This window comes from Eutrigla gurnardus (genome assembly GCF_963514095.1).
Source record: "Eutrigla gurnardus genome assembly, chromosome: 4".
NCBI classification, from domain to species: domain Eukaryota; kingdom Metazoa; phylum Chordata; class Actinopteri; order Perciformes; family Triglidae; genus Eutrigla; species Eutrigla gurnardus.
The window spans coordinates 10,950,280-10,976,063 of NC_139918.1; the positions used below are offsets into that span (position 1 = coordinate 10,950,280).

General features: G+C 42.3%; 1 protein-coding gene across 2 annotated transcripts in view; it reads right to left on the reverse strand.

Moving 5' to 3' along the window:
• The window catches only part of LOC311012987 (tripartite motif-containing protein 29-like), a 160,147-nt gene extending 136,449 nt beyond the window's left edge, over window positions 1-23,698 (reverse strand). Inside the window, exons 1-2 of one of the 2 annotated variants that reach the window (XM_084008844.1) lie at window positions 22,506-23,698; window positions 20,932-21,090 (exon numbers count right to left, since the gene is read on the reverse strand). In XM_084008844.1, coding sequence (XP_083864970.1) covers window positions 20,939-21,090; window positions 22,506-23,523 — 1,170 coding nt within the window. In that variant the 5' untranslated portion in view covers window positions 23,524-23,698 and the 3' untranslated portion in view covers window positions 20,932-20,938. Of the gene's footprint in view, window positions 1-20,073; window positions 21,091-22,505 lie in introns of those variants that run through there. The other variant, XM_084008843.1, reaches the window with a different exon arrangement.
• Between the last annotated feature and the right edge of the window lie 2,086 nt (window positions 23,699-25,784).

The window sequence follows — 25,784 nt, forward strand, 5'->3', positions numbered from 1 at the left end:
ACACTTACCCACACACACAGCCTGATTGCACACTCAAGTATCACATTATACTAACAAGCAATGTTTAAATATGCCGCAAGCTTGACTGTCATACTGAATGAAAACCATGATGTAAACTAGGTTTTGTAGAAGCATATTTATATAGGCACCATAACATTTGAAACTACAAAAGCAAATTGCTTTGTGAGTGCTGGATGCTGAAAGCTGAATTACGCTGAATTGCTGGTTTAAAGGCGATAAGAGAGTGAATTGGAAATATTTGAATAGGTGGAAATGGTTATAATTCGTATGAATGTCCCTGAGAAAATTGACTAATACTAATAATAATAGAAGATGTGGAATATTTTAAGGTTCGTTGAAAAGCTGAAGCTACGCTACATCGCTGGCTGCAATCTGTAGAAGAATTGAATGACGAAGGTGAAGGGCGAGGGGGAAATGAATGGATTTCTGTTTGAACATTAGTCTAGTCACTTGAATGGGGAAAATGATGTGGAAAACATGAACGTATTAAAGGTATGAATGAAAGAGTAATTGAGCTGAATGTTTCGATGTTTGAATGAAGTTTCTATGTTTAAAAATGAGGACGAGTTCGAGGACGGAAGAACATGCGGAAGCATAATTTTAAACGATTCTTCGTGCGTAGAAGAACTTGCGTTGGGAATGCTTCACACCCATGAAACACATCTCTGTGCAGTCTGCTCCATCCCTGCCGAGTGCTTCCTGTGTGAGCAGAGGCAGCGGTCGCCGGGGTCCCAGGCTGGATGCTGTCAGGTTGATGTATGGAGTCACTGAGTGTTCACACAGTGTCACATGTCGTGTGTCTGGAGCGCCGCCAAACACTGACGCTTCTTCCCCTCGGACCGCCGCAGCTGACAAATCATGTCGCCTCCCAAAACGACATCATACCCCCCCCCTCGCTGTTGCTGCGTTCCGCCGCTGGTCTGCAGCTTCCTGCTGCCAAAACATGGAGATTTACTCCAAAATAAAAGACTGAACTACTGTGACAAAACACCATGTGTGTGTGTGTGTGTGTGTGTGTGTGTGTGTGTGTGTGTGCAGATATTTACACTAGATTTAAGAGATTTTTCAATTTCATTCATCATGGAATTAAAAATCAAGCAAATATTAAACTATTAAAGGACAATGGGCCTCATGCACCAACCCTTCTTTAGAAGAAATGTCTTATTATTTGTTATTTGTCTGTCGTCGGGTTTACACACACTCAAGAGCACACATCTCATTTAGGTGTGAGGATGTGTTTGAGGGAACTTCCACCTCAACAATCCTACCAGAACGCTCGGCGACACTGCCTCTGGTAATGAAACAAGGTGTGAAAGTGACCTGGGGTGTGTGTTTTAACAGGTTATTGATAAGTCAAGCTTCCCTGTTAGTGAGCGATGTGTCACATCCTAGTGGAGACAAAGTGTCAGGGTGTGTTCATGAATCCACGTACATGTGTAGAAGTGTGGAACATGGGGGTTTTAATACGGAATCAAATTCTTCAGGTGACCACGTGAGCGTGTGCGCAGACAGTCGATCTCCGTGGGCGGAGGTGAGGCCGGGTAATGAGCAGCTATTTCCGACCCTCTCCAGGACAGGATGGCGGATTTGCTGTGACTACATGGCGGCGGGAGGCACACATCAAATCAACACAGGAAGAAACGGACCATTAATGAGCCTTCACAATTCAGACAGCGCTTCTGATGTGTCGCTGGGCATGTGTGTGTGTGTGTGTGTGTGTGTGTGTGTTCATAAAGCCTCGGTGTAAAACCCTCCAGGAACAGCGAGGGGTCTTTAAACACTAACAGTCATTTACAAACCTAAACAGGATTCAGTGCACAGCGAGAGCTGCATCCTGATTTCACACAATGTTCCGAGCTTATTTTAGTAGGCCTATCTTTGCACACATCTCGACCCCGAGTGGCAGCTGCAGGAGAAGAAGAACACTTAATAACACGCTGTAGTCGGCTATTCACGGAAACATGTAAAACACCACCGTACCGTTTATTTCCGTTAATTAAAACTTGGGTATTATTTTGGTCGTTTTGTCCATCATTTCTGCCGGTGATAATAACATGTAATAGTTACACTTTTGGGTAATAATTATATATACTTTGATCTTAGTCTTGAATAACCAGAATGATCTCGGCAGCATTGTGTCAGAGTTAAGGAAAGGTTAAAAATGTGAATACTACAGATACCTACGTCTCCTTGTGGAGATCGATTCTAGCACTTCGAGTCTGACTTATCTGGTGAAGTTCAACGTTTTTAATGACTTTGAAAATGGCTTTGAAGCAGGGCCGGACTGGGAACAAAATTTGGCCCTGGCATTTCCCCTCTGGACCAACCCACCACTTGTCCACTTGTTTTTTTTCTTGGATCTTCTCCGCTCCCCCTTTCCTCGTTTTGGAGCCTCTGTCATCCATACTTTGGACCGTTCTCTGTTTATTCCTGCAACATAGCAGACTGGCTATTACAACATTATTACCACATACACCTAGCGGCTGCATGGACGGATTCACTTGAGAGATGAGCAGGGGATCGTAAACACGCATTGAACTTGTCATAAGGTTGGCTATATTGGCCTGTGCAACCCCCCCCTCCCAAGCGAAATGGATGCAACTGCATTTATACATGACGAGCCGAAGGACAATTCATGGGCTGCAGAACACATAAAAATTTCAGATTGCCAGTCCGAGCCTGCTTTAAAGTGTGTTACAATTTACACGTTTTTTTTTCTAAGCTTTCATAACACAAATAAAGGCATCGACCAATCGTGATGCTGAATGAGGGGCAAACAGTAATACTCCTTTCAAGCACAGACCACTCCTTCTGTTCTCACCTTTCACAATAAAAGTCTTAGACATGTAAAATGTGCAGGCCATTGTAGGTGTTTTTACACTTTAGAGTTTGAAAAAGATCGCAAGACAGCTATTTTTTCTGATCTCATAATTTAGATAAGGACATTGAAATGTGATTCCTAAAGTTTTATTTACCTACAACAGGTGAAAAGGTTGATTGCTGTAAGAACATTTTAGTCCAATTCTCTCTTTCAAGTATAAATGTAAGGTACATGATTAGATAAGATTAGATCAACCTTTAATAGCCCCACAACGAGGACATTTGCGATTAAATTAAACTTGAAATCAAGAACCAGGTCGGATTGTCCCACTGTTATTCATTCAAGGTTGAAACGGGTTGCGGTGACTTTTTGTGACAGAATGTTTTTTTTGCAGTGTGGGATGAGGTCGGTGTCGTCGATCCGCTCTGTGATTAAACTGACAGTTGGGATGTCGCAGAGCGCCAAAGCACTGCTATCGAAACTGTGAACTGGCTGCCATAATTAACGGCTTGGGCTGCACCGGGAACAATGTGCCAGAGCAGCTGAGAGAGAAACAGACCAGCAGCCTGATGTCTATGGGAAGTCAACTGGGAGGACACACTGCTTTTGGCTTTTTGCTGCTGCTTGTTGTTTGCATGCGGAACACATGGGTCACGTGAGGTCACAGAGAGTTAAGTTCAATTACGCATGTCAGTCAGAACAATCTAAAATGTTCTTTGTTAAAGTTTCGTAATTGACATCCCGTATAAAGTGCATGTTGAATGAAGCACAAACAGTAGACAATTTAAAGAAATTCATGTCCATGATTGTATTTTTTTAACAAGGTGATCCCACAGAAATACTTGAAATGACCCCTCGACCTCTTGCGCCCGTCAACACTTCCTTGGCATGTGTGGTGTCCACACAGACGGTGTTGTTGCTGCTGCCCTGCTTTCTATATAGTTTACCTTTCCTCATGATTGCAGAATGATTCATTTAATCTCATTATAAATGTCAGGACAGCAGAGTCACTGGCCATCTTCCACAAAAGGCTCAAGATTCACCTGTTTAGACTTCACCTCGACTCTGCATCGCATGACTCGCTTCCACGAAAAAAAAGCACTTCTATGTTCTTACCTGTAGCACTTTGATCATAGCACTGTTGTTCTTAAGGTATGCTTGCTGAACAGCTACTACTTTACTCAGATGAGGACCTTACACTTGTTCTATTTTTAGCTCTTACTTTATCGGCAATGATATGTTGTGGTTTCTTTCTTTTGACAAATGTACTTATTATAAGTTGCTTTGGACAAAAGCGTCTGCTAAATGCCCTCAATGTAAATGTCATTTATATATATTTTGGACAGAAACAGGTTAAAAAGTGTATGCTCTTTTATTAAAAGTAATAACAAGCAAATCACTGCACTTTCCATATAAACACCTGCAGCTCTCGTCGGCGTGATAAGTCAAGTCAAGTCAAGCCAAGACCATCCTGAACAAGCCTAGTAACTGTGGCACCTGGCTCTAAAAACCGCGGCCCGTGAGATTATCGTTGCCCACGTGTTCATGACATCAGAGCAAGTCGGGATCAAGTCGGATACAAAACTACCCAGCATGCATTGTGCGGCGATCGCCGGCGATCGATTCTGCGCAGGGCTCATCTCGAACAAGCCTAAAACCTCAGGTTGCCTGTCTGTTTCTGAACGCTGATTGGCTGATTGAAGGCTCCTGGCCCAAGCTGCACCATGTTGGCCTAATGAGGCCTCAGCTTATAAAAAGAGCTGTGCCCTCACAGTCTGGCTCTCTCTCACTGCCCTCTCAGACTGGTGGTTTGGTTTGGTTTATTACATCATTTTCTTTACGTAGTTTTCATTTTCATTATACTTTGTTTGGGAAGGTTGGGCTGGCATTACTGTTTTCGTGGCTTTGTTTTAAGCTTAGTTCATCATTTAGGTAGTTGAGAGTCTCTGGTCCGACGGCCCACTGTGTGGTTGGCCAGAGCACCCGTTATTCTTATTTTCACCAGCCCAACTGACCCTTTTGTTGTTTTGGTCCAGTTTTAGTTCTTTTGTTAGGAAACGAGAAATCATTTTTGGCATTTGAACCTGGTTTTGTCCTTATGTTATTGGCCTTTGTGGAGTTTTGATTTGGTGGCCGTAACACTGGGTGAAAGTCCTGTGTTTGACCCATCTGTTCACCCACACTTCCTCCCTACGTGGGCTTTATCAAAACACTTTTCTCTTGGAAAGTCAATGAGGATCCTCATTGACTTTCCATTAGTATTGTTTTTTGTATTGCTTGGTGCAAACACATAATTTGAACACGTTACGTGCTACTGCCACGTAAGGCGATATGAAGAGGTTGTGTCGGATAAGGCTGGTTTTAAAGTTATCTTGCCAGGAACCTCCTGGTGGCACTGGTCGTAAAGTCAGAAGCTCGCCATGGTCAGATTAATCGTCTGGGGACTATGAATGTGGGACACAATTTGGCACAATATGTCTAATTGCTTTTATTTCTGAACAAATGAAGTTGGATGTATCATACGTCCCGTTTTTCTTCCGGTGGGGATGACTTGTGTTTTGTTATGTCCAGCACACAGAGTCTGCTGAATAAATCTACACACACCAAGATCCCACCTGCAAATAGTATCTCTGGGCCAGGACAGGTCTCCCTGCAAGCTGCCACTGCAGAATGTTAATTGCTGCTTCACATCACAGTTAAACCAGACGGGAAGAAAAAATACATGTAGACACATCTGAAATGTACAGCATGTACTGTCTTAAACCAGAGCAAACCCTATGGACCATGTGGACCATGTGGTCCATGTCCTGAAGTCACATGATAGTGGAGCAGTCGACTGTGTCCTAATACAGCTTTAAAGATCCGTTTAATGAATTAAATGTGACCTGTCTGCTGCACCGGTTCATCACCTTCCTTTCATTTCCTGTATGAAAAAAAAATGTTAGGTGCAGATTTGTTTGATAAAGTTTACACTCTAGCCTATACACATACTTTTTGATCACGCTAATCTTCATAGTGTAGAATGTGATACGGGATTTTAACTGAGTTCTAAAATTTGCACTCCATCATTCATTTCCCCCAGAAATACATTTGAAAATAAATGTAAAAAGCAAAATAATGTTGAATATGCTTTTTGTTAATGTTCACACCAACACAATAAAATCACAGCTGTGGTAAACCAGAGTAGCTTGAGGTAAAATTCATCGAACAACTCGGGATGATGTTATGAACACAGACAGCTCGGCCGGTACAAGCAGAAATAGTTATTTCAGCCATGATTAAGGTAAGCCATGTGACTATATGTCACATATTACATGTATGCAAAAGTATATCTGTGATTGTACTTTTAATACATTTCCAAAGGGTTAACAGGTATGATAATGGAGGTGTTGAGGAGAAGATAATGAGGATGAAGAGTGTATTCTGGGTAAATAGGTGATGGCGGCGGTGAATGTTGGGAAGAGGAGGTCTATTCCTGTCAGGCCCTGAAAAGTAACTGGGCTGTGAAACAGAATTACAGGATCAGTTCTGCTAATGCATCAATCAGAATAAATGATTCTGGCATGCTGTGTTTGTCACTTAGTTTACAGATGCTACATAAAATGTTTTCCTTCTGAAATTAGGAGGTTTTATGTCGTTTGTGAAGGAACATGAAAATGGTGGTTTTTAAGAGACCTGGTCAGAGCAATTTTCAGTAAAGGCCTTTGTCCTCCTCTGACGCAATGAAGCAACTGTGACAATACGCTCGTTGGGATGAGCTTTGCAGCATGGACACTTTTAAAATAGTCCCGAAATTGAAATATACTTATTTGTGTTCAAATTGTCCGATTGTTTTTTCGCTCAGCAGGACTCTAAATCTAATGTATTTGAATTGGAGATACTATTCCTGCCTACACCACTTGTTATTCAGTTAGTCAGGACGACAATCCGCTACAAAGCTAAAGTTAGTTTAAGAATTGTTTTGGTGCTGTTTGAATCTCTGGACTTCAAACCAATAGACTTTGTGACTATTTCTTATATATACTTTGAACTGCTGTGAGACCGGGCTGTGGATGTTTAGTCCTGAACAATGACCTCACAAGGTCAAGGCGCAGCAGCTGCTCCCCACCGACTGCAAGACTCGTGACAAACAGGAACAGATCAAAAAAACAGTTGTGACCCATAGGAACATAAAAGCCTGTCTCTTTTAATAACCTGTCTCAAATAAAGCTCAGTCAAGGTTAGAAAAAGCCCTGCTCCTAATTGATGGTATAATAATAATGCATAAGTTTAATATAGCGCTGTTCCAGGTGCTCAGAAAGGTATTAAGCTTCAAACGAAAGTTACCAAGCAAACCAAATTTTAAAGAGTATAAACTAGCAGACACTCAGGGAAGTCAGTCTCTATGTTGCTCATCACTGTTGAACCTACTGTTCTCCTGACTGGGTTGATAAGACGGGTGTGTGCCAAATCCCAGATGCTGTGGTCGGTGTGCTTTCTGGACAGAGATACATCAGGTCACTGTCTATTTCTGTAGCCGGGTGTCTAGACAGTCTACTGACCCAGCTCCTCTATTCCTGGACAAACAATATTACCTGTACTGCTCATTCACATGAGTGTGAAATGTAGAATTATGTAATTATAACGGAAGCAAAGCAGGACGTTTTTTTGCGTGACATCAAAAGTCAATTTTCACTTATGAAATGTATGTAACATGCTTAACTTTAGGTAACTTATAAACATGTATTTGAACTCAAACCAAAATAATTTCATAAACCCAGTTTTGTTGTAGTTGTTGTTTCAACTCAATGTTAACCGCTGTTTAAAAATGCTGGTAGGTGCAGTTTGCAGGTCTGAAGCATTATGATGGTCGTCGTTATATCGTGTCATCAGTGCTCCAGTTGTATCAATGAGACAACAGTATTAGAATTAATTTAACATATTTGATTAATAAATAACTTGCATCCAGACATTCACAGAGTTCATGAGAGACAGCAAGAAAAGAAGCCAGAAGAAAACCAATTCATGTTCAATTACATTAAACTGGAAAATGTATCCCAGGCTGCTCAGCGTTCATTCAATTGTGCAGTCATGTTTTTTCTGCATTGATTATTCAATTCCACGTTTGGTTTTGCTGAATAACTGCTGAAATCTATGACTGTGTTGTGTGGATGGGCAGCGAGGTCAGCTGCTTCTCCATGGTTGTAAAGCATTGCAGGATGAAGAAAACACTCACACGCTAACAAGGCAGAGGGCAGAGATGACTCAGCCCGGCTCCTGGATGGACAGGAATGTATGGTTGGATAAAAAGATCACAGAGATTCAACATGGTGGAGAAGTGAGCACTTCTCACAGTCCAATTTAACGTTATTAACGTAATTCAACTGTTTTATTTTAGGTTAATTTGTTTCTTCAGTGTCTTTGATGACTCATCCTCCTAGATATTACTTTTTAACAGAGTGGACATTTGTAACAGCAAATGCCATCTGGAGTTAGTGGATGGGTTCAAATACTACGCTACCCATGAGCCTCAGCCACTACTGCTTTGGGGAAAAAAGCCAAAAGAACAAATTAGAGAGACATTTCTGTCACTGAAATGTTTGAATTTCGTGGCCTGTTATTGAACTTTTCTTACAGAAAAGCACCATGGGAGTTGTAGTTAACTTCTCTTTAAGTAGTTATGTCCATGTGGTCTGTCTGCAGGTTCTTCTCACACACTATTTTAACAATAAAGAAAATTGGTATTTATTCCAGTGTGCCATAACAGGTCGTGGTGACAAATACAGGACTTTCACCCCGGAAACAGCTGTTTGTGTCCCATCTCAACCTCCATATTAATGCCACCTCTGTAGGTATTGTAACCAAGTAGCAGCCTTTTCCTGAACCTTACTAAGTCGTTTTTGCCGAAGCTTAACCAAGTATTTCAAATGTACTAGTTTTAACTCAAACCACCATGTTTTAGTTGACCTAATGAAGTAGTTTTGTTGTGCAGATGTGTTGCAATCTATAGCATCATGACGAAAGACAGGTTTGTAAATCAGTTTACAGGAAACCGCAAACAAGTTCACATAAGTTTGTATTGTGTATTGTTAAACAACAAAAGTATAGTACTGGCAAAAAATGACTTTTGTAGTAATTCTATTTCATGTGATCTCACTGTACACTGACATGTTTGGATTGTGGGATATCTCTATGCAAAATTTGTTTTATCACTTGAAAACTGTTCAAACGTGTATGCGGTCCTACGAGGGGCCTTCAATCTGATCCAGATGGACTGAGCCACTGATGTTGAAGATCAGTTTTTACTACTCAAGAACATTGACGCAAAGATGCTGGACGACAGACAGATCAAGAGAGGGAGTGGAAAACAATTGACCAATTTTGCCGTCATGGAAAAGAGATGGGAAATGAGAGAAGAATCATATGAACGAACAAGTGGTGGTTTATGGACCGACAGGCTGTTATGTTGTGGAAACACATGCACACTATCATGCAAATGTAAATATCAGTCACTGATGACTGGTAACTGTGGCAGTTTCTATTGTTATATTCATCTATGATCCATTTGCCATAAGCATGTCAGAGATGATGTCACAGTTATCTAACAGACATCGATTGCACGTCTTTTAAATCCGACTTCCACTGAGAGGAACATGTCATTGTATGGAGTGATACCTGTCTGTTAACCAGCTAAATCATCGCTGGAAAATGATCTGTGGAAGAGAGTAGGAACCCTGAAGAGTGCTGAGTCATTCATCTGTCTGGTAAAGATGGAAGAGGAGCACTTGTCATCATCGATCAGAGCGAACAGGGAAAACATCGCTCCTTGTTTCTGTCCTTCAGGGTGTCGAATGCCTTCTCTTCTTTCTTTGTTGTCGTCTCATCTCCTCTCTCACTCAGCCATCTGCAATTATCTCTATGGTTTACATTGGGAGCGCTATGTGACCAAACCCTCGGGTAACATACAGCAGAGCAGGGTTGAACATACTAAAAAACTTCTAGTGGTTTGGTCTCCTAAAAATGATGTTCCCACACAAAATGAAACTGCATTGTAATAATGTATTTAGGGTATTTTATTGTTGATTACGCTTGCTTTGACGTATCCCAAGTTGTTTCAAATGAGTCCACGTAGGGAGGAGATGTGGGTGGTGGACGGGTAAAAACAGGACTTTCATCAAATGGTGTTTGTGTCCTGATTGAACCAAGTAGTTTTGGTGTCTAAACATGACAAAAAAAATTCATAGTCATTTAAAGCCAAACCGTGCTTTTTACACATCTCTCATTTGTACTGCACAGTTCTATATTTGTATTCTCAAATTTATACTTGAATTTTGCTGATTAAAATGATTCCTTCTAAGAAATTCCTGTTTTATTACAAGTAAATATGGGGAGAGGAGGGTGGAAAGGGCCAACATCTCTTCAGTAAAGGTCTCATTTGTTTATGGTAATTTTAAGTATATGCACATTTTTTAAAAACATTTTAAAGCAAAGTCACTTGTTTGGCCATTTGCTGATGCACCTATAAATGTTTTCATGCCGACAAATGACATCATCCAGTATATGTCTTGTCAGGAAATTAACAAATTTAGTGCTTGATGAAAAAAGGTTGTGTGGAGAGACACAGAGCTTAGTCGTCTGCACTGAGCCGTTTATCAGAGCGCTAATATTTCCCACCACAGATTTTTCAACTTGATGCTCTGTTGTGAAGCCGAGTGTCAGCTCCTGCAGGGATACAACATCGATCAGCTGGATCCAGCAGAGAAATTCATGTCCCACATCAGAGGCAGTGGCACTGCATGAAAGATAGAACCAATACAATGTAAATGTCTACCTGGCCTTCACTCCTTAAATGAACTCTTCAAGACTGCCTCTCCTGTTGTAGTTGCTTCATGCCGTTTCTGCTGGAATTCTTTTCAGAGAATGTCTTCTTATTCACGTTTTGTCAAAGTTCTTCTTTTTCCTCTTTACCTTCGCCTTCCTTAAGGTCTTGTTTTGTTTGTTGCTGAAATGATTGTTTGGAAAGCCCCTAATGTCATATTTGATTGTAACATTGTCTACCTGTTTTTGGAAACAATGAAAAAGATTAATGCAAATGTCAAAGGAATTTGCAATTAACCGTCAGCTGAACTGATGCTTCAGCTGTCAAGTGCCGCTCAACCGCTTATGTTTGTCAGATCCACCCGTCGCTTCCCTGCAGTACAAATTTGGTCACTTCCTTTACGGGTTGAAAATTCCAAGAGGGCAACGGCCAAAATGCCGAACTGAATGCTTCAGAAATAACCACAAATGTGTGATGGAAACGGGCCCAATCTGGCAACATTGATTTGAATGTATGATTTGAACTTGATTTGATGTTCACGTGAAGCATTGTCACTAAACACACAATTCACACTGATTTCCCGATCACCTTTATTTACTAATTAAACTACTCAAAGATTGGCAGCAAAACTTTAAAAGTTAGTAATTAATCACATGCACAATGGCCCTGTACACCACTAATCAATACATTGAGGTAAAGTTAGATTAATATATATTGAGTATATTATTAATGATTAAATAATATAAAAGTAAATAAAAACATACTGTGAAATCGGGTTTATTTTCTGTTTCTGTTCACTTCTTTCACTGCTCCTATTGAGTGCGTGTGTGTGTGTATGTGTTTGTGTGTGTGTGTGTGTGTGTGTGTGTGTGTGTGTGTGTGTGTGTGTTTGTGTGTGTGATGTACAAGCTCCCTGCACGCACACTGAGCCATCCAGTGAGTCACTGACAGGAGGTTAAATAAGATGGCCGTGACCTTTCCCTTTTGAATTACATTGGAGAGGAAACAAGCGTGTTGGCAGAACGTGATGTTTTCCTGCAGCAGACCGCTGCACTCAATCTGCCTCCTCAACACGGTGTAGTTTTCAGCTGACCGTTGGCTTGCATACATTCAGGGCAGAGTGACGTAGCGGAGGGTTCCTTGAAACTTTGAGGTCAAGCTAGAGCCAAAGAAGCATTTTTGGGGGTTTGAAAGCAAGTATTAAAGACAGGAGCAAGAAAAATAAGCTAAAATTAACAATGCAATGGTGAATTTAAGACACATTAGACATTGCATCATTTGACGCCTGTGGCAGACAGAGGATGCACCACGTGCAGACAGAAGTAGTAGTCAGGGTACAGTAGCTGGCATGCAAATGTGATTTAATTACTGATTATTCTGAAGGGTTGACCCGTGATGAAGTGCAACAAAATGCCTTTGGTGTGTTGATTACATAAAAACAATCACTGTGGGTTTTAGTGTGTGGCCCGTAACCACACCTGACATTCAAACATGACAAATGGGATTTTAAATAGACGAGAAAATAAGCATCTGATTATTGTTTCAACTTTAATTTCAGGTCTCCTTTGGCAACAAAGCTAGCAAACATTTTAGTTAAACATTTTGTTTACAACATACAACCAATGAGGAGAATCGAATTGCCAAAAAAACAGATCTATGAAGTATAGGCTCATACATCAGCTTTCATTTTGCACCATTACAGCATAACTACTATATGAATCTGGTGACTGCTTTGTGTGTAGCATCTAACAGCACCGCCATTACTGCCTACAAGCCGTGGGGACGTGTTGTGTGCTAACCGTATTAAGAGCTGACATTCAGTTGAAGGCTTCTATGATCGTAACTTACATAAGTGGTGGACGTCTATAATAAAATGAAGACTTTTACGATGACACCTTCATGTTCTGTCATGCATTACGCAATTCATTAACACACTTAGCAAAGACTTTGTTCATGACATCGTGGTCAGTGTTTGTTGGCCTTCTTCGAACTACAAAGGTTATATTTCACAGTAACGCCACAGTTACTAGAAGGAGTTAATTTATTCTGTGGGACCATATAAGCCCTGAGACAGTGTCTTAGCCCACTAGTAGCATTAGCTAACATTTATTTTTAGCAGTGTTAACTCAGCTGACGTTTCTGGTTTCACCATGTTAAGATAGCATTAGCTAAGTATTGTGAATTTAGCTGACGTCATTGGTTTCACCATGTTGGGATAATGTTTGCAAAACAGTGTTAACTTGACTGACATTACTGGTTAGCTAAGCATTGTTAACCGAGCTGACATCACTGGTTTCCCCATGCTAGGCTAGCATTAGCTAAGCAGTGTCCAACATGGTGAAACCAGAACGTCAGCTAATGTTAGCGAAGCAGTGCTATCTTAGCTGATGTTACTGGTTTCACTATGTTACGTTTAGGCTAACGTTTGGAAGCTGATTATCACTCACGTTCTTCCCACATTGGTCAAAAGTAATGTTACTTAGTAATCAATGTTTATAATGATAATGATAGAGGACAAAGTTGGGACTGGGATTCTCTCTCTCTGGGACTGGGACTAGTAGTAAAATTATTTTGATATACAACTCATGCAGGTTTGAAGCAAAGACACAAACAAGCCCCATGATTGCTGATGTATAATGTCACCCATTCACCCTCTCAGTAAGATAATGGAGCATCCCACAGCCCATCGAGACATTACATGGCAGCGGGCTTTTCGATGCTCGACTCAACATCCGACTCAACGATCCCCTCAGCTCCTCCTATGAGCCATCGATTAGGCAATCAATGATACATAATCGCTGCACAATAACAACTCATTACCAGAGCGTGTGACATTCACCATCGGGCCTCCACCCAGGAGAAGACCGGAGGCTGAGGACAGTGATTGATACAGTTAATGGTGGCTAGGTGGATAATTGTCCAGCTTTGCTGTCCTTCTCCCTAGCTGTTCTATTTTTTCTATTTTTTTTTATATAATTTTTGTGTCTATGAAACAATTCATGGATGCAGATTGAATTGTTTCTGAACATTCTGATTGGTCAACTGCAGTGGAAGTTGGCTTCTTACCCAGCAGACCAAGTTGGAATCTCTCTCTTTTTACCAATATGTCAACCTGACCACAGGTCCCGTCCCTCATTCTACTGGTACCTTAACCTGAACAGAGGTCCGCTCATCCTACTGCGACCTCGACCTGAACAGAGGTCTCCTCTTTCTCCTGGGATTTTGACCACAGGTCAAGTCCCCAAGCAGCGCCCTCAAAACAGCCAACAAGCTGGCTGTTGGAGCCTGCTTCTGCAACAAAGACAAGAATTCCTAGTCGAGACGCATCTCACTACAAATTCCTCAATCAACAACTTCAAGGACAGCAACTTTCCCTCACAGGAACCTGAAGACAGCAATCTTTCTTCAGAGGAACAACCAACTCTTCAAGGACTGGTAACAATCTGGGCTTAGCTTCGGATAGAAACTGAATGTGATGACGTTAATGTTATATAGAAAACCTGTTCTCCAGGCGGGGCCACAAGGCCTCCCACAAAGAACACCCCCACTCCACATGGCTTGCTGGTTGACACCCACAGCCGCCATCTTCTAACACAATGTTGTATAAGAATGAACGATCTTATCTGCAAAGAATTTACAAATCCTTCAACTGCTTGTACTCATATGCTAATAGTTATTAATTATTGGCATTTGAGTAAAAACCCCTTTATATGAGACTGAGTACAGGCTCGGTTATCTTTTCCCTGATTTCAGGGCGGTGCCCCGTTTGTTATTAATTATATTAATAATCCTATTAATATCAATAATTCTATTGTAATGAGTAATTATCTATTAATAACAGAATCTGCTCATGCTAGTTCCCCAACATCTCCCTGATATATGCGCCCTGTACTCCATGCTGAGTGTGTGATTGTAACGTTTCGTAATCAGGCTATATTCAGTTAGAAAGAAGACATTGCATTCTTTTCATTCAGCCACTCCCGACACACTGACTCAGCTACACTCTGAGTGCACAAAGCGCTCTGTCATGCATGTTAGCAGTGACCTTGTTATCAAAGTTAAAATGTTGAGAGGAACAAGCTTCCTGATTGGCATGTATGTGATGAATTAATTATCCAACACAGCAGCTCCAGAGTGACTGATTGTTTTCCAGCGTCTGAACTGATGAAATTTAACCAACAAGTGATGCATAACGGTGCAGTTCTCTATGGTGTGTTTACTTATATGGTTGGGTATAGCATATTGTAATTTAGTATGACGTGGTAGAGTTAAAAACTGAATATGTGGTGGTTCGATCCCTCCTCCGTGTCATTGAGTAGGACATTGAAGCCGACAGTGCTCCCTACAAGCAGGCCAGGATCTTGACCGCTAAGGTGTGTTAGAAATAGAAAAAAAAGCAAGTCAACATCTGCTGAATGAATGTAATGTAATGCATTAAATATAACACCCCTGGGTTCTCACATGTCATCACTCACTAGCTTGAGTTCTGATTCGTGGGCCTCCACAGAAGGCCGTGGAACTGGTCATAAAGTTGGCGAAAACAAAGCCCATCCCTTTAGAGGGACAATACGATTGGTCAATTTTACTGTCATTTGAAATTACTATGGCAATGTAACAGTTTATATCCCCAATGATATACTTCCCTGCCATACAGCAGCATGACCTTTCTCTCTTGCATGTCAACCTCTTAAATTCTCCCTCCCTCTCTCTCTGACAGACACAAACAGTGCACAGGTCGCACATTTTGCTATGTTAATACATCTATTTTGGACTTGTTAGGTACCTATGTTGGAGATATGATACCTGTAGTTTGAAAGTCTTGACAATGATTTCATTAGATTCATACTTTCACAATCTCTTCACTTCATTTTTTTACTAGTATAAACAGTATTTTAAAAACCCTGGCTAGTGCTGGTGCTGGTTGACGACCAACTATATATTTTGTTGACTAATGATTAATTGACTTAATCAGCAGATCTGAACTGATTCAAATCATTTTTATTTAGCACCAACCTGGACCAACTACCATATTATCATTAATTATATGATACCTATTATACTTATTATTCTATATGTTGACAACGTTTTACAATTATAAATTCTTCAATTTATGTACCAAGGTAACATTTTCTGGTTGTTTTCAAATTTAGCAGCATGAACTGTGTATTGTTGTATGCCAAAGGCAATCATAATAGCATAAAATATATATATATATATATATATATATATATATATATATATATATATATATATTCCTGGTATATTCCTGATGCATAATTGGAGAGTTGAAGTTAAAGATATAAACCTCATCTCTTGCTGGTCATTATCTCCTGTTTTTAAACATTGCAGATGTAAATGATAAAAAGAAACTGGTCATGTGTCATATTTAGATGGTAAATGCCAGATTTTTTTATCATATGTAATTGTGCACAGGTGCAGTGTGTCTGCAGAGGTTAACTCTGAAGGGAACAGCTGAATAAGTCTGCTGGTTAAAAATATTTCCTCTTTTCATCAGACCCACCAGCACTCTTAATGAGACGGTGGTGTCTGCGGCGCGGCCCGCCGTCTCCCATGGATACGAGTGGCTCTAAATCAGCGAAATGAAAAAGGCGTTCACCGTCGGAGGGCTGTAAAATCCTGCCTCTTGCTCTCCCTGACTGCTGAATTGAATCACGTTGAACAAATTGAGAAAGTTCAAATGTGGACATCTCGAGGAGTTTGGGAGAGGAAGTTGATTTGTGCTGTATATATATATATATATATATTGAAAGCAAACAGATGGCCTTCAGAGGAGACTGCATCATTATGAGTTCATGCATTTGTCTATATGGTCTGAAGCAGCAACGTTGGAGCCCTTCCATAATCTGCACATTTCCTTTGCAAGTGTACAAAATGCTGAGGAAAGAGTGATGCAAATATCATGCTGTCAGACAGTTGACTATAATAAAGCAGAGAGGGGCACAGCTGCAGGATTTTAACAGTATTGAGCAATTTGCATTGATTGAGCTTGATTTCTAAACACAAAACCTGAAGGCGGCACTTCGTGTTCGGACTGAGTGTTGATGTGCACATTCAATCAGTCTGGGGGCACAACGTAATGATGATGTGAAGAATGCACTTTATTTAGTTTGATTTATTATTGACCATCATCAGCAGACCTGTACAGATAGGGCTTGAGGGAAGATCCACTGTGCTATGCTGTGTGGAATGAAAGGCACAATGGCCCACATTCTTTCAGGTTGCAACACCTTACTCACCCAAGCGAAATGCAGGTGACGGCAGGAAAAAGTGCTCCTGGCTTTAGCCAGGGATGGCTAAAATCTGATCCTGAACTTGGTGCTTCTGTTCTGGAGACTCCTGTAGCGCCTCCCACGGGGCAGGAGGGAAAACAGTCTGTGTGCTGGGTGGCAGGGGTCTGTCCTGATTTTCCTTGCTCTCCTGAGGCAACGCTTCCTGTAAATGTCCCCATTAGCAGGAAGCGAGGCGATGCGCTGGGCAGTTTTCAACACCTTCTGCAACGCCTTCCGGTCCGCAACAGAGCAGCTCCCGAACCAATCCCACTGTGATACAGTTGGTGAGGATGCTCTCGATGGTACAGCGGTAGAAGCTCACCAGGATACCTGAAGAGAGGTGGTTTTTCTTCAGGGTCCTCAGGAAAAAGAGGCGCTGGTGAGCTTTCTTGACCAAGTTGGAGCAGTTGGTGGTCCAGGAGAGGTCTTGTGATATGTGGATCCCCAGGAATTTGAAGCTGGTCACACGCTCCACCACTGCACCGTTGATGTGGATGGATTGGTGTGTGTCAGCGTTCCTCCTGAAGTCCAAAATTAGCTCTTTTGTTTTATTGGTGTTAAGCAGCAGGTTGTTGTGCTCGCACCACACAGCCAGAGGATCCTCCTCCCCAGCATGCCCGGTATGCCAGATGGCCAGTCCGCCCCTGGCTCTCACCAACATCTTGGGGCAAGGAAGACTCAAGAGGTGGCAAACCCCACGGAACACCAGAAACATCCATCTAGTTTGTCACGGCAGGAGAGGAACCCCCCGCCCCCCAGAAAGACCAGCAAGGGTGGGATATGAGGGTGAACCTGGCAAGGAAGCTGCAGTTTCCCCCACTTGTTCAAACATCCCTGAGGCCAGATTGCCAAGAGTGCAAGGACAAGGGGTGGCAGGTTTGACTATTCCCTATAAAAATTAGATACAGATAATTCCCTCCTGTTGTCCTGAAGTTGCTGAATCAGAAATAGAGGAAAAACTTTTGTCTCATGTGACTGTTGAGACTGCTGAGTTCTAAGGCATAACCTCATATATGTGTATAAACCATAAAGTTTCTATGGTAAATAAAACATGGTAGCTGCTGTATTTGTATGTAGATTACATTATTTTAAGTGTTTATGGAGCAGTCCAGACTCCATTCAGAAAACAAGCGTTTTAAAATGTTGTTTGCTTGTCATTATACGGATAGACCTAACAAAGCATGACTCCAGACGTTTTACTAATCACCTTCATTATGGAGTTATTTCAGCATAAATCGGTTTATTGCAATTAAATCACAGCAAAATGGTTTATTATGGGTTCATCTCGCTATCTATCTCTGAAGACGCTGCCACTTGCTCCTGCGCTGCAGTAGCCGCTGTGTTCCCAACATTCCCATCGCCTGACCCCCTTTTATCTGTACCTGTTTGGTTTGGTCTTCAAACCTGCTTATGTGGATCTGTTACAATTCGGATCCATACAGCTATCCACACAGGCGACGGCTCCCATTTCACTTGTGTAACCACAACCCAAAGCATATTATTACGCGTCTATTTTCAGCCATGTCCCGCCAGCAATTGCACTCAGCATGGCCAAAACGCAGGTGACCTACTCAACACTCAGCCTGAGTGCATCCTGCCTAGAACAATGACAGAAGCTGCTGCTGTCACTTCTACTACGCAGGCTGATTACACACTAAGCAACAGGAAGAAGGAATTTTATTCTAAAAGAATGGTAACTTTGTAAGATAGCCACTTGATTTGTCTAAATCAGCCTGTGGAAGCCTCACATTAGCTTTGTTTTGCACTTTGAAGTACATGTTTCCATACAAAGATGTATCTTGTCCCTACATATTACATTTATTTGCTGTGGGCATGTGCTATTGTTTTAATATTTTGGTAGCATCTGCTAAATGCCCTAAATGTAAATGGTATTGGTGTTCAAAATTAATCCACAAGTGATAAAACAATAAAAGTGTGTTCTGCCTCGCTGATGATGTAGGTTTCCAATGACTAACCACAGACAAGTAAACCCCAGAGGACACCAAATGTGAACATGCTGTTTAGTCATTTCAACACCTGATCTATGTGAATGTGCTTTCACCTATTCCACAGCTTTGTGGAGCATTTTAGCCTCATTTAGCTTATAGTTTTGGCTTTTAGTGTGTTTGCTGTGGTTCGGTGTTTCCAACTGCAGCAGGCAGCTGTTTTCATCACTGTTCACTGCCTGTTCAGCATCAAACAGATCATCAGATGGACACAAACATGTCTCCATTGGGATGATCATGTTGTATTGTCTCTGCTGGGTGTCTAGATATGCAACTTTATCTTACAAATTGCTTTAAAAAATGATACATCAATGTTGTATTTTCGACTTGATCTTCTGCCCCCCAGAGTGACCAATAATTTCAGCTTCAATTTTGTGTTACACTTTGTGAGCGTCCTATCCATAGACTGTATAGAAGTGGACCTAGTCTTCATGCCGTCACACATATGGACTACAGTTTTGAAGCCTCAAAGCCTCAAGTTCAACATTTAGGTCCTTCGGTGAACGATTTTCGTAAAATAAGAGAAAGTTTCCAAACGAGCCGCCATGTTGGTCTGCGTGAATTCCGGAGCAGACAGGACAGCTGTGAAAGCGATCGTCCAATCAGGTGCAGCCATGAACTGTATGCGTGATTGTTTGAAGGAGAGCGCCTGTCAATCATCCTCTAGTGGCAGCCCACCAAGCGTGCAATACTGGGAATATATATATATATATTTATCTACACACACAATAACTGCTGTAATAATTCCATAATAACTGTTCAAAATGTATACTAGGGCTTCTAAGGGAAATCATTTTTCTCAGTCCTATTTCCAAAACTCATGTTATTATAACAGAACAAAAATTAACATGTGCTTCAGTGAAGGAGGCAGCGAGAGAGAGAGATGGAGAGTGGTAGAGATAGAGGACTTCACCATGGATGTAAGACAACAAGGACAAAAAGCTAAACTACAACTGACTTCATGGAAACTGCCTGACCTTTTCTAAGAAGCACGTTCTAGTTTGGCCCAGATGTCTCTCTCAACCCCCATGTGACGACCTGTGACTGACCTCGGGCTGGGACTATAGAATATGGGACTATACAATATCCTGAAACGGGTACCAAAGGAGGTCTTCATGGGCTGGCCAGAAAAACCTGTTGACACCATGCAGAGAATCAGAATCAGAAAAGGTTTATTGTCAAATTCCATATTGGTCTTCAGTGCGCACAATATTTACAAACAGTAAACAATAAAGCAAGTACTGCCGTCAAGAACACAAGTCTAAGTCAAAAATAAAATAAGATAATTTCCAAAAATAAAAAGCGGAGGCTGCAGGAGCCGTGGTAGTGTGCTCTTGATGACTGAACTTTGAAAGGTTTTGCATTGAAGCAGTCGCAGCTCAGATTTTGTTGCTGTGCACAAGCAGCTGACATCCCTGTATGTCAGGTCTCCATGGGCTATAGGGTCGCTGATGCATCCTCATATGGATGGAACTGGTGGCACATCTTTGGGCATCTCCAAAACGGTTTCCTCGTTGACAAAAAGCAACTTGAGTGTTGTGTCTGTCTTTTGCAAACAGCTCTGTGGCGTCAGGAATATCTGTCCCTTCTCTGACCAGACTGTCATCTTCAGGACCCCTCCCAACCATCCGGTGTTAGAAGACTAACAGGACTGTGTTTTGAGCATAGAATCAGCAAATACACAAAATAATAGCCACATAGCATCTATGCTAACAGCATGTGGACACAGAGCACATGTAGTAAATCTTTTTCAAATAAACAAATAACATCTAAGAAAGAATTGAGGAAACAGACTGTACACCATTAATGACACCCTCAGTCAGCGCTAAAGGAGGAGGAGGGGGAGATGGGAGAGGAAGTGGTGAGGAGGGGGGAGGAAGAGAAGAGGAGGGGAGGAGAAGAAGAGGGGAGGAGAGGAGGAGGCTGGGAAGATGAAGGAGGTGAAGTCATTCAGCTCTTAAATGACTTCTGTCTAGTTGAGTTTACAGAACTCACCACTGTTTCAATCAAAATAAAGACAAAGTCCAGCATGGAGAGTCTCAGTGAACCTGGTCTGGACTCTGTGGAGGAGAGTCATGGTCTTAGAGACGCTGTAGAAGGACAGTATACCTGCTCCGTGATCCAGGTACACTCCTACTCTGGAGGACGGAGGACCTGAGACGGGAGTTTGGACACCGTTGTACCAGAAGTAATAATCATCATTGTGTTGTTACATGTTATTAAGTGTAACAACCAGGATTTGTCATTAAATCCAAACACACATTGATTCCCTCCTCCTGCTCTGCTGATACTCTTGTATGCGACTGATACCTCAACTCCATCTCCTCTCCTCTCCACCTCCCAGTAACAACGTCCAGTCCCACTCTCTCTACTCAGGACCTGATAATTATTAATTAATCTGTCTGGGTGACGAGAATAAGACTGCGGTTGACTCATTAATGTTGCTTTTCTGTTTCCCTCAATTAAAGACTTTGTGGACTGGTGCCAGCGGAACCACCTCCAGCTCAACGCCGGGAAGACCAAAGAGCTGGTGGTGGATTTCCGCAGGCACAAACAACCCTGCACACAGGTGAACATCCTAGGAACGGACATTGAGATGGTGACATCTTATAAGTACCTGGGAGTTCACCTGAACAATAAACTGGACTGGTCTCATCACACTGCAGCAACATACAAGAAAGATCAGAGCAGACTCCATCTGCTGAGGAAGCTCAGGTCCTTTGGAGTGCAGCGGGCACTCCTGACAACTTTCTATCAGCCATTTTCTATGGTGTAGTCTGCATTTTCTATGGTGTAGTCCTGTCTCAGACTACACCATAGACGACAGGAAGAGACAGGAAGAGACTTGACAAACTTATCAAGAAGGCCAGCTCCATCCTGGGATGCCCTCTTGATCCAGTGCAGGTGGTGGGAGAGAGCAGGATGATGGACAAGCTGTCATTGCTGCTGGTGAAGGAGTCCCACCCCCTGCAGGTCACTATCACCGCACTGGTCAGCTCCTTCAGTGATGGACTGATACACCCCAAGTGTGTGAAAGAGAGGTATCGCAGGTCCTTCCTTCCTGCTGCTGTCAGACTCTACAATAAGCACTGCTCCCAATAGACCTCATTCTGCACTCTTTATTGTAAATAAAAACAAATTCACTACTGCATGTTTATATGTATATACAAGTCTATTCTATTTCTTACCTTTTTAAATTATTCTGTTAATTTTTGCTATTGTTATTATTATTATTGTTTTTTTTTTTAACATTCTGTCCTTTGGCTGCTGTGTCTAACAAGTGTCCTCGCTGCAGAAAATTTCTGATTCTGATTCTGATTCTGATTCATAAAATAACAGTGGTGTTGGTAACATAGGTAATGCAATTGGATATTTTAAGAATTCAGCTCTGGTCCTGGGCTCTGGTTGCGGCAGTGAAACATCTACTTCAGTCCCTACAGCTAAGACCTTCATCCATTTCTTTGTCAGAACATCATGCAGGTCATCTCTGACCGCTGACACAGCCGCTGTCACGTCCTCAAAGTAGTGCAGAGGACGGGTGTTGATGCTGGATGAGTGTGTGGACTCACTGAGTGGTGACAGCGACGGGTAGTCGTGTAGAAACTGGTTGTGATCCTCTGTGTGTGAGAGCTTCTCCAGCTCAGCGTCTTTCCTCTTCAGCTCACTGATCTCCTGCTCCAGCTTCTCCTGAAGCTCTGTGACTCGACTCACTTCAGTTTCCTGCCGGGATCTGACCTGCTGCTTCACGTCAGAGCGTCTTTTCTCCATGAGACGGATCAGCTCAGTGAACATCACCTCACTGTCCTCCACTGCTTTATCAGCAGAGTGGTTGATAGCCTCCACCTCCTGTTGGAGCAGCTTCACATCTTTGTCTCTATCCTGGATTCTCTGCTGGATGTTTAGTCGACTCACATCCAACTCTCTCTGCCTCTCAGTCCTTTCTGCTGCAGCTGAGACTGTGTCGTGGCCTTTGTGTTCATCCACAGCGCAGAGATAACACATAGACTGCTGATCAGTGCGGCAGAACATCTTCATCACCTCATCATGACGAGAGCACACGTTCTCCTGGAGCTTGTTGGAGGGCTCCACCAGCTGATGTTTCTTGAATGCTGGTGATTCATAATGAGGCTGGAGGTGTTTCTCACAGTAAGAGGCCAGACACACCAGACAGGACTTGAGGGCTTTCAGTTTCCTCCCAGTGCAGAAATCACAGGCCACATCTTCAGGTCCAGCATAGCAGAGACCAGCAGGAGCAGCTTGGAGTCCAGTCTTCTTCAGCTCCTCCACCAAAACTGCCAACATGGTGTTTTTCAGCAGGACAGGCCTCGGTATGAAGGTCTTCCTACACTGAGGGCAGCTGTGGATCTCCTTCTCATCCCAGAAGCTTTCAATACACATCATGCAGTAGCTGTGTCCACAGGGAAGAGTCACCGGGTCCTTCAGTAGATCCAAACAGATGCAACAAGAGAAGGTCTCCCGGTCCAGCTGAACTCCTTTCTGCGCCATTTCACCTCTCAGCGACGACGACTGTCTAAGTTTAACTCTGTGAGAAGTGAAACTGGATCTGAGGTCTGATCTCAACAACATGTGTTTCTGCAGTGAATGTGGCCTGTCAGCTGCTGCACTTCACCGCCATGTTGGTTCCACCCGTCCTCACACGGTAGATCTGAAGGGGAGGGAACAAGGAAATGTGTGGACAGAGTGGAGCTGGCTGTGTTTGAGAGCAGAGAGAGGAGGGAGGAGTTCTCAAGCTGAGACTCCTTCCAGGAAGAGGAGCGGGTTGAGAGAGAAACTGTTTGTGTAACACTTTATTAACAACAGCGCTCATTTTTTAGGAGGTGAACTCTTGCTTTCAGGTCAAAATGAGAACGATGGTAGAGAGGAACGACTTCACTTAAAAACACATGAAAACGTTGCTGGAACATAAATACCGTATGTTGTTCTGGAATCAAAGTCGTCTGAATATCTTGTTGCCTAAAGCAGAAGGAGGGAGGTTGAGGAGTGGTGAGCGTCAGAGCCACTATCCAGGATGAAACAATCAAGATCCAGGAATCAGGAAGTAGACCTGGTCAAGATCCAGCCTTGTGTCAATGGTTCAGATGGTGGTGGGAGGTATTTTCTTGGCGCACGACCTGAGTATTGTTATCAATCCCTTTACGTCCACAGTGGACCATCTTCTGATGGCTGCTGCCAGCAGGATAACACGCCGTGTCCATCCATTGTCTACCACTTATCCTGTAATCCGGGGGGGCTGGAGCCGATCCCAGCTGTCATTGGGTGAAGGCAGGGTACACCCTGGACAGGACGCCAGTCTATCACAGGGCTGACATGTAGAGACAGACAACCATTCACGCTCACATTCACACCTACGGGCAATTTAGAGTCATCAATGAATCTATCCCCATGTCTTTGGACTGTGGGAGGAAGCCGGAGAACCCAGAGAGAACCCACGCTTGCATGTGGAGAACATGCAAAGCCTGTGAGGCGACAGTGCTGCCCACTACACCACCTTGCAGCCCGTTTACATACGTCATATGAAATAATAAATCAAGTGAAAAGTAGTGTCATTTTCTCATAGACTTCCAGGCAATCAGACTTCTTTTTCGCCCCCTGATGGCAAGTAGAGAGAATGCAGGTTTGAGGCACTTCACTTTTAATAACAAGGAAAAATTACACAAAAAATAAAGACATTCATCGCCTGAATCCAATGTAGATCATTCTTGCCTGGGGTTGCTTATTGGAAATGGTCATCAGGTTGTCAAAGAGTGCAACTTTGCAGTTATACAAAAGTGAAATATGAGCTGTTGGGCAATATGAAGGTTTCATTATCAGATCAAATTATCATAGTTTTATAAATTGAGAAACATAAGGTAACATGTTACACAGGTAAAAACATTGACTTACTAAATACAAGTCATCACCTTACATAACATCATTTAATAAACAACTAATCTATTTTTTTGGCTTACATGTTATATATGCTGGTAGGGAAGACTCCTTTTTCACCATGGCAAGGTCATATAACATGGCTCTCTTAGATACATCATTGCTTAAGAGAATGAATTCCTCACAGCCTGGTTCCTCCACTTTTTAGTGATATTACCATGTAAATGTGTGGAATATTTCTCCAAAACAGAGATTATACTGTGTTATCAAATGAATCTCCTCCACTTCTGGCTACAAAAAACAATCAGAGGAGAGCCTTTAGCTTTACTAATGATGGCAGGATTTTGAGGCTTTTAGCAGAATTACAGCACTGACGGGTAATGAAGAGCAGGAAGAGCTTCAGTTTGCTCCAGTGCTCTTCACCACTCTGAATTTAGCTCAAAAAACGAACCGACGGGGAGTCAGTTGCCAAAACCCTGCTGTCTGATAGTGTTTAAGCACTGCTGCCAGAACTCAGAACACTGTAACTGTCTTCTTATCGATAGATGTTGGTCGGTAAATCTAACACTGGAGGCAGGTTCACGCGTTTTCGCCAGGCCACCCTGCAGGGAAAGGTTCACCAGCTTACCAAAGTAACATTAATTAATTTATAATCCTCATTTGTAATCCAAACTATGTCCCAGGATAAAAAACTTAATTGAAATATACTGAGTATACTTTATGTGCATATGATTTGTGTAATGAGTATGACATAAGTAACAGTGCACTGTTTTGGATGTATTAACAATGTCCTTCATCAACCCCTCCAGAAAGTGGCGATGTTGACGCAAATTCAACCAACCCCCATGACTAATGCACCTGAAAGTGTCCTTCTTGCAGTTAGCTACATTGAGAGAGAGAGAGAGAGAGAGAGAGAGAGAGAGAGAGAGAGAGAGAGAGAGAGAGAGAGAGAGAGAGAGAGA